Source organism: Thalassophryne amazonica, chromosome 2 (assembly GCF_902500255.1).
Source record: "Thalassophryne amazonica chromosome 2, fThaAma1.1, whole genome shotgun sequence".
NCBI classification, from domain to species: domain Eukaryota; kingdom Metazoa; phylum Chordata; class Actinopteri; order Batrachoidiformes; family Batrachoididae; genus Thalassophryne; species Thalassophryne amazonica.
The window spans coordinates 26,996,269-27,011,271 of NC_047104.1; the positions used below are offsets into that span (position 1 = coordinate 26,996,269).

The 15,003-nt window shown below is 41.4% G+C and overlaps 1 protein-coding gene across 1 annotated transcript in view; it reads right to left on the bottom strand.

Moving 5' to 3' along the window:
* LOC117523087 (A-kinase anchor protein 13-like) overlaps positions 1-15,003 on the bottom strand; it is a 425,195-nt gene that overhangs the window by 159,626 nt on the left and 250,566 nt on the right. Inside the window, exon 10 of the mRNA XM_034184506.1 lies at positions 10,380-10,419. Within this exon, the coding sequence (XP_034040397.1) occupies positions 10,380-10,419 (40 nt within the window). The remainder of the gene's footprint in view (positions 1-10,379; positions 10,420-15,003) is intronic.

Consider the following 15,003-nt stretch of genomic DNA (forward strand, 5'->3'; position numbering starts at 1 on the left):
CGCGCACATGTGAACAATTAAAAGAAAAAAAAAGGCTGCCTGTGCTCCTTCCTCTTCGCAAACTCTCTCATCACTGTGTTAAAGAAAGGACATAAGTCCTGCTCACAGACTGATTGCCAGAGACAGGACATGTCCACGTCAGGTATAACTCCAGACATCTCCACATTTACTCACAGACGGTTCATTCGCGCGCGTCTCATGGTCAAAGTAGGAAAGATAAACTATAACAGAACTCAGAGCGCAGACCTGCAGTTCAGCACAAGAACAAATATAAACTAGAAGATAAATCAGAGTGCACAGTCTGTCTGCAGCGCGCACCTGACGCAGACATTCCACAGGAAGCTCGAGGCAACCCCGGTGTGAAAGGGGCTTTAGAGATTGTGCTCATGAAGTAAATTTGGACCTGTTGGTGCAGTATGACAGTAATAATAAAGAGTTGAAACTTGAGATTGATTTTTCAGTTTTAGTATGTTTGACAAACTCCCATTTTTCTTGTTTACCATATAATAAAACAGTTATAGACTTTTGATTTCGGTGTACCCGTGATTATGGGGTATCCCCATCCTGACCAGGTCCGCATAATCATAGGTACACCTCATCAAAAGTCTATAATTGTATAATATAGGGTTAATATTTCACCGCTGTATAGACAAACACTCACAGCAAACAAACAGCCAGCACCAAGTCAAAGGTCACAGCAAGCGGTTACATCAGTTACAATCTGCAAAATGCAAAAACTCAACATTTGTCATTTTCACCTACTTTAATCCAAGGATTTTTTTTCAGGCAGCACTGTGGCTTAGTGGTTAGCACTGTTACCTCACACCAAGAAGGTTATGGGCTCGATTCCCACCTGTGACCTTTCTGTGTGGAGTTGTTCTCTTTGTGTTTGCGTGGGTTTCCTCCAGGTGCTCCGGTTTCCTCTCACATCCAAAGACATGCAGGTTAGGTGGACTGGAAACTTTCAATTGCCCGTAGGTGTGAATGTGTTTGTCTGTCTATGTGGCCCTACGACAGGCTGGCATCCTGTCCAGGGTGTACCCCGCCTCACGCTCAGTGACTGCTGGGATAGGCTCCGGCCCCCTGTGACCCTTAATTGGAGTAAGAGGTTAAGATGTGTAAGTGAGTGATTGTTTTTCATCCTGAGTAATGCAGGATTTGCAGCGTTTGAGCTTTCTTTGTGCACAGCCAAAAAAGATGTTTCAGTGCACGTCTGAATGTGCATAAGCAGGAAGAGGAGAAACAAACAATCTACTCTTGGTGGCCTCTACTGGTGGTTGGCTCTCACTGCGGTATTGTATCACTTCCTGTTCCGGAGCACAGCGGTGTTTTTCTGTATCTGTTAGCTGTTTAATCTGCGCAGTTAGATTGATCTAGTTATCTAGATTACGATTTGTTTCCCAGTGTAATCTTTACGTGCCTTAACTAAAGCACTCATTCTGCTGAATCACCTCTAAATTATTTACACATTATTCACTTTGCGTGTTTTAGGAATCCGCTAGCTTAGCGTAGCTACTAGCTCTAGCCGATTTAGCATGGCGGCTTCTCCTGTCTCTCCCGCACTTTTCTGCTCTGGGTGTGAAATGTTTAGTTATTCCTCGGCCTCCTTTAGCAGTAATGGTACTTGTAATAAGTGTAGCTTATTCGTAGCTTTGGAGGCCAGGCTGGGCGAATTGGAGACTCGGCTCCGCACCGTGGAAAATTCTACAGCTAGCCAGGCCCCTGTAGTCGGTGCGGACCAAGGTAGCTTAGCTGCCGTTAGTTCCCCCCCTGGCAGATCCCGAGCAGCCGGGAAAGCAGGCTGACTGGGTGACTGTGAGGAGGAAGCGTAGCCCTAAACAGAAGCCCCGTGTACACCGCCAACCCGTTCACATTTCTAACCGTTTTTTCCCCACTCGACGACACACCCGCCGAGGATCAAACTCTGGTTATTGGCGACTCTGTTTTGAGAAATGTGAAGTTAGCGACACCAGCAACCATAGTCAATTGTCTTCCAGGGGCCAGAGCAGGCGACACTGAAGGAAATTTGAAACTGCTGGTTAAGGCTAAGCGTAAATTTGGTAAGATTGTAATTCACGTCGGCAGTAATGACACCCGGTTACGCCAATCGGAGGTCACTAAAATTAACATTAAATCGGTGTGTAACTTTGCAAAAACAATGTCGGACTCTGTAGTTTTCTCTGGGCCCTCCCCATCAGACCGGGAGTGACATGTTTAGCCGCATGTTCTCCTTGAATTGCTGGCTGTCTGAGTGGTGTCCAAAAATGAGGTGGGCTTCATAGATAATTGGCAAAGCTTCTGGGGAAAACCTGGTCTTGTTAGGAGAGACGGCATCCCATCCCACTTTGGATGGAGCAGCTCTCATTTCTAGAAATCTGGCTAATTTTCTTAAATCCTCCAAACCGTGACTATCCAGGGTTGGGACAGGAAGCAGAGTTGTAGTCTTACACACCTCTCTGCAGCTTCTCTCCCCCTGCCATCCCCTCATTACCCCATCCCCGTAGAGACGGTGCCTGCTCCCAGACTACCAATAACCAGCAAAAATCTATTTAAGCATAAAAATTCAAAAAGAAAAAATAATATAGCACCTTCTACTGCACCACAGACTAAAACAGTTAAATGTGGTCTATTAAACATTAGGTCTCTCTCTTCTAAGTCCCTGTTGGTAAATGATATAATAATTGATCAACATATTGATTTATTCTGCCTTACAGAAACCTGGTTACAGCAGGATGAATATGTTAGTTTAAATGAGTCAACACCCCCGAGTCACACTAACTGTCAGATGCTCGTAGCACGGGCCGGGGCGGTGGATTAGCAGCAATCTTCCATTCCAGCTTATTAATTAATCAAAACCCAGACAGAGCTTTAATTCATTTGAAAGCTTGTCTCTTAGTCTTGTCCATCCAAATTGGAAGTCCCAAAAACCAGTTTTATTTGTTATTATCTATCGTCCACCTGGTCGTTACTGTGAGTTTCTCTGTGAATTTTCAGACCTTTTGTCTGACTTGGTGCTTAGCTCAGATAAGATATTATAGTGGGCGATTTTAACATCCACACAGATGCTGAGAATGACAGCCTCAACACTGCATTTAATCTATTATTAGACTCTATTGGCTTTGCTCAAAAAGTAATGAGTCCACCCACCACTTTAATCATATCTTAGATCTTGTTCTGACTTATGGTATGGAATAGAAGACTTAACAGTATTCCCTGAAAACTCCCTTCTGTCTGATCATTTTTTAATACATTTACATTTACTCTGATGGACTACCCAGCAGTAGGGAAGAAGTTTCATTACACTAGAAGTCTTTCAGAAAAGCGCTGTAACTAGGTTTAAGGATATGATTCCTTCTTTATGTTCTCTAATGCCATATAACAACACAGTGCAGAGTAGCTACCTAAACTCTGTAAGGGAGATAGAGTATCTCGTCAATAGTTTACATCCTCATTGAAGACAACTTTGGATGCTGTAGCTCCTCTGAAAAAGAGAGCTTTAAATCAGAAGTGTCTGACTCCATGGTATAACTCTCAACTCGTAGCTTAAGCAGATAACCCGTAAGTTGGAGAGGAAATGGCGTCTCACTAATTTAGAAGATCTTCACTTAGCCTGGAAAAAGAGTCTGTTGCTCTATAAAAAAGCCCTCCGTAAAGCTAGGACATCTTTCTACTCATCACTAATTGACAGAAAATAAGAACAACCCCAGGTTCTTTTCAGCACTGTAGCCAGGCTGACAAAGAGTCAGAGCTCTATTGAGCTGAGTATTCCATTATCTTTAACTAGTAATGAGTTCATGACTTTCTTTGCTAACAAAATTTTAACTATTAGAGAAAAAAATTACTCATAACCATCCCAAAGACGTATCGTTATCTTTGGCTGCTTCAGTGATGCCGGTATTTGGTTAGACTCTTTCTCCTCTCCGATTGTTCTGTCTGAGTTATTTTCATTAGTTACTTCATCCAAACCATCAACATGTTTATTAGACCCCATTCCTACCAGGCTGCTCAAGGAAGCCCTACCATTATTTAATGCTTCGATCTTAAATATGATCAATCTATCTTTGTTAGTTGGCTATGTACCCACAGGCTTTTAAAGGTGGCAGTAATTAAACCATTACTTAAAAGCCATCACTTGACCCAGCTATCTTAGCTAATTATAGGCCAATCTCCAACCTTCCTTTTCTCTCAAAAATTCTTGAAAGGGTAGTTGTAAAACAGCTAACTGATCATCTGCAGAGGAATGGTCTATTTGAAGAGTTTCAGTCAGGTTTTAGAATTCATCATAGTACAGAAACAGCATTAGTGAAGGTTACAAATGATCTTCTTATGGCCTCGGACAGTGGACTCATCTCTGTGCTTGTTCTGTTAGACCTCAGTGCTGCTTTTGATACTGTGACCATAAATTTTATTACAGAGATTAGAGCATGCCATAGGTAATTAAAGGCACTGCGCTGCGGTGGTTTGAATCATATTTGTCTAATAGATTACAATTTGTTCATGTAAATGGGGAATCTTCTTCACAGACTAAAGTTAATTATGGAGTTCCACAAGGTTCTGTGCTAGGACCAATTTTATTCACTTTATATATGCTTCCCTTAGGCATTATTATTAGACGGTATTGCTTAAATTTTCATTGTTACGCAGATGATACCCAGCTTTATCTATCCATGAAGCCAGAGGACCACACACCAATTAGCTAAACTGCAGGATTGTCTTACAGACATAAGACATGGATGACCTCTAATTTCCTGCTTTTAACTCAGATAAAACTGAAGTTATTGTTCTTGGCCCCACAAATCTTAGAAACATGGTGTCTAACCAGATCCTTACTCTGGATGGCATTACCCTGACCTCTAGTAATACTGTGAGAAATCTTGGAGTCATTTTTGATCAGGATATGTCATTCAAAGCGCATATTAAACAAATATGTAGGACTGCTTTTTTGCATTTACGCAATATCTCTAAAATCAGAAAGGTCTTGTCTCAGAGTGATGCTGAAAAACTAATTCATGCATTTATTTCCTCTAGGCTGGACTATTGTAATTCATTATTATCAGGTTGTCCTAAAGTTCCCTAAAAAGCCTTCAGTTAATTCAAAATGCTGCAGCTGGAGTGCTGACGGGGACTAGAAGGAGGAGAGCATATCTCACCCATATTGGCCTCTCTTCATTGGCTTCCTGTTAATTCTAGAATAGAATTAAATTCTTCTTCTTACTTATAAGGTTTTGAATAATCAGGTCCCATCTTATCTTAGGGACCTCGTAGTACCATATCACCCCAAATAGAGCGCTTCGCTCTCAGACTGCAGGCTTACTTGTAGTTCCTAGGGTTTTGTAAGAGTAGAATGGGAGGCAGAGCCTTCAGCTTTCAGGCTCCTCTCCTGTGGAACCAGCTCCCAATTCAGATCAGGGAGACAGACACCCTCTCTACTTTTAAGGATTAGGCTTAAACTTTCCTTTTTGCTAAAGCTTATAGTTAGGGCTAGGATCAGGTGACCCTGAACCATCCCTTAGTTATGCTGCTATAGACGTAGACTGCTGGGGGGTTCCCATGATGCACTGTTTCTTTCTCTTTTTGCTCTGTATGCACCACTCTGCATTTATCATTAGTGATCGATCTCTGCTCCCCTCCACAGCATGTCTTTTTCCTGGTTCTCCTCCCTCAGCCTCACCAGTCCCAGCAGAAGACTGCCCCTCCCTGAGCCTGGTTCTGCTGGAGGTTTCTTCCTGTTAAAAGGGAGTTTTTCCTTCCCACTGTAGCCAAGTGCTTGCTCACAGGGGGTCGTTTTGACCGTTGGGGTTTTACATCATTATTGTATGGCCTTGCCTTACAATATAAAGCGCCTTGGGGCAACTGTTTGTTGTGATTTGGCGCTATATATAAAAAAAAAATTGATTGATTGATTGATTTAAAAAAAACTATAACAGCTAGCTCTGACAAGAAGCTTATATTCAGTCCAGCCGCACAATAACATTCTGCATTACTCACAAAAAAATTAACACCAAAATCCACGACAATCCAAAATAAATCCTTAAAATGCAGAATTACTTTCCATAGAGGAATCACAATCAATCAAATATTGATTAAAATCCAACAGTTACTGTTTTTGATTTCTTTTTAAATAAAGATAAATTTGAGAAAGGCCAAACTGGTCTGAGATCTGTAAGGAATTTCACGTTTCACAATGAAGAAAATGGAAAGTTAAAATATGACTCAAAATCTCCAGAGGTCAACTGAAACAGATCTAACATTTATTCGTTTCCCAAGTGAAAATATTCCTCTTTTGTGTGCTCGTAGGTAGCTCAGTGGTTAAGGAGCTAATATGTATAGGTGCATCTCAACAAATTAGAATATTGTGAAAAGTAAAATATTTTTTTGTCATGCATTTCAGAGAGCAAAAATGTGAAAAGTCTAGTTTCAATACATAGAAACTAAAATGTATGTCATTTTTTAATTTTATTTGATCATTACGGCCCACAGCTCCAAAAAACAAAAAACAAAACAGAAAATGCATATCTCAAAATATTAGAATTTTTCACTATATCATTTTATTAAAGGATTTATAATAAAAAATGTGTAACTTCTGAAAAGTATGTTCATTTATACACAGTATTTGGGTGCGACTCCTTAATTCCTGCATCAGTGCAGCGTGGAAGTGATCAGCCTGTGAAGGTGATCAGCCTGTGGCACTGCTGAGGTGTTCTGGAAGTCCAGGTTGCTTTGATGACAGCCTTCCAGTTGTCTGGATTGTAGGATCTGGTGTCTCTAGTCTCTAATACCCCATAGAGAATCTATGAGGGATCGTCTATTGTGACAATCAAGTACAGTAACACCACGGTCAGCAAAGCAGTTACTACTAGTTGTGGCACTGTGAGCAGGTGCCAAGTCCTGCGGGAAAAGGAAATCATCAGCTCCATAAGGCTTGCCAGCAAATGGAAGCATAAAGTCCTCTAAAATCACCTGGTAGATGGCTGGGTTGATGCTGGACTTGATAAAACGCAGTGGACCAACACCAGCAGTGACATCCCTGGTTCTCAAGACCAGGCACCTAAGTGGCTCTACTCTACTCTTCTATTTTACTCTTCCTTTTTAGATATACCTTAGTATACTAGCATAGTTCCACCTTAGAATTGGAATATAATATATAAGATATACCTTACTGAATTTTCACAGGGGTGGTGGCCAAGTGGTTAATGCGCTTGGTTTCAGTGCAGAAGGTTCTGGGTTCAAATCCCACCCCTGCCACATTTCTCCATGTAATGTGGAGTTGTGTCAGGAAGGGCATCCGGCATAAAACCTGTGCCAATTCAACATGCAGATCCACCTTGGATTTGCTGTGGCGACCCCAAAATGCAAAGAAGGGAGCATACGAAGGGACTTACTTTACCTTACTGAATTTTCATGGAAACCAAATCATCACTGACTGTGGAAACTTCATGCTGTATTTCAAGCAGCTAGGATTCTGAGCCTCTCCACTCCTTCTCAAGACTCCGGGACCTTGATTTCCAAATAAAATGCTAAATTTACTTTAATCTGAAAAGAGGACTTTGGACTACTGAGCAATGGTCCAGTTATTTTTCCTCCTTAGGCCAGGTAAGATACTTTTTGACGTCGTCTCTGGTTCGGGGGTGACTTGGCACCATGACTACAACACTTGTAGCCCATTTCCTGGACAAATCTTTGCATGCTGGCTCTTGATGACTCCAGCCTCAGTCTACCTCTTCTGAAGCTCCCCAAGTTCTGAAATCAGCTTTGCCAGACAATCTTCTCAAGGCTGCAGTCATCCCTGTTGCTTGTGCTTCATTTCCGACCACATGTTCCATAGTCCAGGTCTATGCTTTGATACATGACTCTGAACAACCAGAGCTTTCAGCAAAGACCTTCTGTGGATTTAATTTCCCTGTGGGTGGTGTCTGTGAGTGTCTTCTGGACACCTGTCAAGTCAGTATTCCCCAAGATTGTGGCTGTGCATACTGAACCAGATTTGAGAGATTCATGGAATTCATACTGCATAAATCAGTGACTTGAAATAAAACATTCTAATATTTTGAGATATGCATTTTCTATATTTTTGGAGCAGGAGGCTGTCATCATCAAAATTAAAATAAAAAAATGACTAACATTTTAGTTCCTATTAATTGAAACTAGGATATGTAAAGTTTTCGCTCTCTGAAATATTTGCCAAAAATATTGAACTTTTTGACGATATTCAAATTTTTTTGAGATGAACCTATATAGCGGGGTTTGAATCTCACTCATGCTACCTGTCTGCGTCCTTGGAAAAGATAGTTAATCTGCATTGTCTCAATCCACCCACTTTGAAATGAGTACCAGCATCAGATGGGGAAGTAACCTATACTGGACTGGCGTCCCATCCAGAGGGAGTCGTAGCTGCTCATTCGTTTGATGCTACAGAAACCAGAGATAAGCACCAGCACCAGCGTGGCTCAGGGCCTATATAGGAATTGCTTCTTATCTGGAATCATCTCCAAGATGATTCATGCTTCGTAATTTCCTTGGATTACACTTTATTTTGCTTGTGATATATTCAATTTGTAAGTTATATATGACTGGGCTAACTGGTGTTAACTACAAAGCTGAACACTAATCAGATTCTGTTCCTTCATACCTGGACCAGAGATCATGGAGTTTCATAAAGCAGTCTACTCTTGTTTAGTCAACTAAACTCACTTAATTGACTATATTTATGCGTTAGTCATTGTACAAAGCACTTAGTCACCTAAAGTTTTGTGTTACCCAACTCCACGTTTTTAGCCTGGTACAGAAGAGGTGAAGCTTACTTTAGCTGACAAAACTTCAGTGTCTAACCCTCAAAAATGGCGGCTATCATGTACCACCACTTGATGGAACACTCAAGAGCACCCTGCATTGCATGTATTCCTCCAAAAAGGAGATCTTCCTCCGCTTTTAGCCAACAGGCGTCGCTGTTACACTGAGCGCCACTGTGTTCACTAAAAGGCTTGATGAAGTGTTGAAGAAGAACTACTTGGCGAAGATCTAAGCACGGTGTTCTGCAGTTTGTATGTGTCTGTAAACATTAACAAGAGCCAATTCTGGATCCGGATCACCTCCATAATTCAGTGAAGTCCTCCATGCCCTAATATCTATCTGTGGTACAAATTTGGTTAGAATCTGTGTTTTTTGTTTGTTTGTTTTTTACATATTCTTTCAAAGCCTATATAAGTGAAATCTTGGTCCAGAATCCATATACAGATCTGGATCACCTCCAAAATTTAACCAGAAGTCTTCCATGGCCTATCCATCTGTGATGAAAATTTTGTCAAAATCTGTGCAGTAGCTTTGACATAATCCTGCTAACAGTCAGACAAATAAATAAACACAGATGATTTTATTATGTCCTTGGCGGACGTAATAAGGCCAGTTAACGAAATTAAGGCTGAATAGTTCATGACAACGACCAACTCAGAAGTAAACAATTGGAGACATTTCTTTGCAACGTCACTCACAAGGCCGTTATGCCCATGAAAATCGCAGAGTAACGCAAGACTACTACTCTACAAGTTTAGCCGTCAAGGTGAAGCAGTGATTGGATAGATAATGTTCAGTTCAATAGACTAAAAGATTAGATTGCTTTATGAAACGGGCCCAGACATCTCAAATGGGAAGTCCAGCTGTTTTTTTCCTGTAAACAAGGTCAGTTCATAATTCTATAAATACCATCTGATTTTAACTATCATTCTGAGGAAGTTTAAGTTGCAAACAAAATAATTAAACTAACTAAAATAATTTAAAAAGTCATTAAAATGAAATTGTATATTTGCATTCAGTGTGCGATCCCCCCCACACACACATACACACATATCATTAGTAAAACGATTCAAACAATTAAAACCTTCAAACACAATCAGTGAAAAATAAACACATCAGTCAGTCCTGGTGAGACGTTTTAGAGCAACGATACAAAACCTGATGGTGACAATGTATGTATGTGTATATATATATAAAACAATGAAGCAGAGAAACCTTTTGGCTGCTTTAAGGTGAAAACAGCTGGAAAAGCTTAAAGGGTTTTAACGTTACATTTCAAATAAAAAAATTTTAACTGGATTGTTTGAAAAATCTGAGTTAAACATCAGTTTATTACCACTAACAACAAAACAAATAATAAAAAAACAGTTTACACATAACAAAACACATTTTATTCACATTAAAATTTCCTCCAATTGCAATTCTTTTTAGTGTACAATGGACCTAAAGTTAACACTCAGACGAGAACTGGGGTTATGTTATTATAAAGTTCATAACATCAGTGAAGCAACAGGGAAAAAGAAAAGACTGAAAGAGTTAGAATCAGAAGGAAGGTGAAGTGAAGAATGACGAAAATAGCAGTGACATACCTGAGTGCTGAAGGTAGGATGTGTCTTTATCTCGATGGACCTGCAGAGAAACAGGAAGTAACAGAATCAGCCCCATCAACACGTGATGGTGGTTATGCAGAAAAAAAAGCGTGGCGGCTCCATCCGGACGCTTCCTGTGCAGTCTGTGCTGTCACAGCTCATTCTAAGCCGCCGCCCACGTCTGACATAGACAAACCCATTGTGTTTTTATGAAATCCAGATAAACATCACAAAAACCATGAATGTTTAACTCACTGGAGATAAAACAGAACAATGAATCCATCAGTGAAAAAGCAGATTTTGTGAAAAGACACTGAAAAGGGTGAAGTTTGAAGAATCCTTAGAAGACCTGCACTTATGGAATATTTGTATTTCATTTCTTATAAATCCAGATCCATGAAGAAATGTACAATTTATTGCCCTCAGAACAATAAACAGTCTTAAATGCAAAAATACCCCATCCTATCATCTTGAACAAACAAACAAACAAAAACCCATGAGCCAGATCTCATGTCTGAAACAAGTTCTGGATGTTTTTGTTAAAAGCTGGATTTTACCTTCCAGAAGACATCTGATACTCAAACAGACAGAAGACCAAATAACGTCTGTCCACCTCCTCAGTCAGCTGGTAGAGCTTATTACTCATTAAAATATAGTCATGCCAAACAAATGTGAATCTGCTCCGATTGCGCGACAACTGTAGTCTGTCCATCAGGTCTGGACTGGCAGCATGTGCTGATGTCACATGTCACTGCATCACCCACACAGAATCCACACAGCACAGTCTTAGATCCTGGATAGCAAACCACCCCGTTTGGAGAGGTGGGGATAGACCTCCTGGTGAAACATGGGTGTGTCCTTCACCTTCTTCAGCTGCTGGGGGCCTCAACAGAGGCACCTACTGCACCTGCTGGATCACATCCAAAGAAACACACCACATGGACAAAATGTGGTAGCTGATGTTCCCTTACAATGTCAGAGATTCTCCTCATCTGAGTCTCAAAAAGTAACTGTTAGTTTGACATTGTGTGTTGATTTCATGTTTCCTGCTTTTAATAGACTTTCTTACCCAATTCAATCATCTTTAGATATATATTATATAAAACACTAAAACCCAGCCTTTTCTCCCACCTCCTATTCTGATCGGAGGGTGCCAAATGGCACTGCTGGGGTAATTTACAACTCATTAGGCCACCTTTTCTTATGCACCTGTTTTCATGTTTCATATGTAAGTGCAGCCATTAGATTGTAATGTGCCAGTACCAGAGTGACCGGCAGTTTGTGCTTTCTGCTCAAGCTTGCATTCTAACTTTCTCAAAGTCAGAATGCAAGAGTTATGCATGCATACAAAAAAAAAAAAAAAAGACCAAAAATTGAACAAATTTAAGACTTAAAAAACAAAACTAAGCTTCATGAATTAAATGTAAAGGCAGTTTTCTTTTAAAAGTTTGCAATGATGAGCTCTCTGTTACATTTCTTTTATCATTCCATATTTGTACGATACAATATATGTTGAAAACAGACCATGTTTTTAGTTTTATAGAAAGGAAGGTTAAGATGACTATTCTGTTTGGTGTTATATGAATAAATCTGTGAATTTAATATGAACAAATTTCTAAATGCTGATGGTACACATAAAGGTGAAAACATGTTTTTGTAAATAAACATACACATCTGATGAATATTTATATTGTATACTGTGAGAATCAAAGAATAATACAGGGACAAGCCTTATCTACAAAATGTCTGAGTTTGCTGATGATTCCAAATCATCTTACTGTTTTTTACCTCCGCCAAGGAGGTTATGTTTTCAGTCGCGTTGGTTTGTTGGTTTGTTTGTTTTTAGCAGGATAACTCAAAACATTCTCAAGAACTTTTTACCAGGGGTGTATCTTGGCCTAACTTAGAGGTGATTCAATTTTGGTAATGATCCGGAACACGATCCGGATCCAGTAAATTTTTTTTTAAAGATTCTTTATCATTGCAGGATAGGGCCAATTTCAACATTTTTGCATCTAACTTCATGAAGACAGGTCACAAAGGCTGAACAAAAATTAAGTTATGACACAACATTAAGTTCTGTTATATAGTGAAGTTTGGTTAGGATCCGAGTAGAATTCCGGATCTGGTGATCTGTGAAGGAAATGAAATTTATCCCATGTATCCCATGTCAAATTTTTAGGCATTGTAGTGGATGAGAATTTGAACCAGAAACAACACATCAGTTTTATCCACAAACTAGAAGCACTAGGAGAACACAAACCTCCGCCAAGGCCTTAGGGTCACTGACCTCACATGGAATCCCCCTTGGCAAAGAGACTTATTCCACATCATTTACTACAGTATATATATGTCTTATTCATTTCACGCATCTACCATCATGTGAACATTTCAGTACACAAATATGTTCACTGTAATGTGAAAAAATAAAAAGCTCATATTTCAGATTCAGTGGGTTAAACAGTTTGCCCAACCAGTCCACATGTGTTTTGTGGATCTGGAGAAGGCATTCGACCGTGTCCCTCGGCGCACCCTGTGGGGAGTGCTCCGGGAGTACGGGGTCCGGGGTCCTTTGCTAAGGGCTATCCGGTCCCTGTACGACCGCAGCAGGAGCTTGGTTCGAATTGCCGGTAGTAAGTCAAACCTGTTTCCAGTGCACATTGGCCTCCGCCAGGGCTGCCCTTTGTCACCGGTTCTGTTCATTATTTTTATGGACAGAATTTCTAGGCGCAGCCAGGGTGTAGAGGGGGTCTGGTTTGGGAACTACAGAATCTTGTCTCTGCTGTTTGCGGACGATGTGGCTCTGTTGGCTTCATCAAATCAGGACCTTCAGCGTGCACTGGGGCGGTTTGCAACCGAGTGTGAAGCGTCCGGGATGAAAATCAGCACCTCCAAATCCGAAGCCATGGTTCTCGACCGGAAAAAGGTGGCTTTGCCCTCTTCAGGTCGGTGGGAGTGTCCTTGCCTCAAGTGGAGGAGTTTAAGTATCTCGGGGTCTTGTTCACGAGTGAGGGACGGATGGAGCGTGAGATCCATAGACGGATCGGTGCAGCATCTGCAGTGATGCGATTGCTGTATCGGACCGTCGTGGTGAAGAGAGAGCTGAGTAGGGGGGCAAAGCTCTCGATTTACCGATCGGTCTACGTTCCGATCCTCACCTATGGTCATGAGATTTGGCTCATGACCGAAAGAATGAGATCGCGAGTACAAGCGGCTGAGATGAGTTTCCTCCGCAGGGTGGCTGGGCGCTCCCTTAGAGATAGGGTGAGGAGCTCGGTCACTCGGCAGGAGCTCGGAGTCGAGCTGCTGCTCCTCCACGTCGAAAGGAGTCAGTTGAGGTGGCTCGGGCATCTTTTCCGGATGCCCCCTGGACGCCTCACTGGAGAGGGTGTTCCGGGCACGTCCCACTGGGAGGAGGCCCCGGGAAGACCCAGGACACGCTGGAGGGACTACATCTCTCGGCTGGCTTGGGAACACCTTGGGGTTCCCCCGGAGGAGCTGGAGGAGGTGTGTGTGGATCGGGAGGTCTGGGCGGCTTTGCTTGAGCTGCTGCCCCCGCGACCCGACTCCGGATAAAGCGGAAGAAAATGGATGGATGGATGGATGGTTAAACAATTTAAAAATGACCCTATCACGCATCACATGATGGTAGGTGCGTGAAATGAATAAGACACACACACACATATATATACATATATATAAAGGAGGGAAAAGAAAAAGAAAAGTTGACTGAAAAGAAACCAACAACATATTGTTATGTGCCCTGGCTAAAATATCTGACAAGGCATTTGAGAATTTCAGCCTCCATGTCAGCAGGACGGTAACATCAAAGTGACAGATGGCTTCAGACACAACACCACTGTTCAACAAATCATCCATCAGGACTGCGTGAAACTCAACATCAAAACTCAACAGCACAAAAAGACAAGAAACTGAGATGTAAGATTAAAACAAAATGTCCAGACAACTGTCTGCTAGTTTTGAACTTCAGTTGATGTCATCACATGACCTCACTGATGTCAGAGGACTCAAACATTTGTCAGGAGAGCAGAAATAGTTAATGTAGTTCCTGAGATATGTTCCTAAATGTATTTTATAAGATTACTTCTGATTTTGACCTGGACCTTTGACCCATGACCTTGACACAGCCTGCGTTGTGAGAGGATGGTCCACTGAGTATATCCACTAAGTTGGGATGAAATCTGTCTATGCATTTTGATCATATTACAGTGAGGCTAAAAATAAGTTAAAGTGGAGAAAATCCTCCACTGTGGTCACTGGGCATCAAACAGCTTTGGGTGACAGATTCAAACCCTCAAAGTTGTAGAAAAAAGCTTGCAGAGAAACCACACAGAACAACACAGGAACAGTTTGTGTCCCTCACAGCTCGCAGAGAGATGACAAGTTAAGTCTGGGAAAACGTGCAGGTGTTATGCTTTGTCGCATCCATCCAGAGCATATTGCTTGTCTGATCACATTTTACACTTGTCCCAGACAATCGGACCAGCGTTAATGTCGATGGTAGCGCACACACACACACCCTCATCTTAGTCTCTCTTAGCAAGAGCTCATTTGATACAAAGTCATTCAGTCAGTACCCAAGGGTCCTTTGAAAAGACCTGGT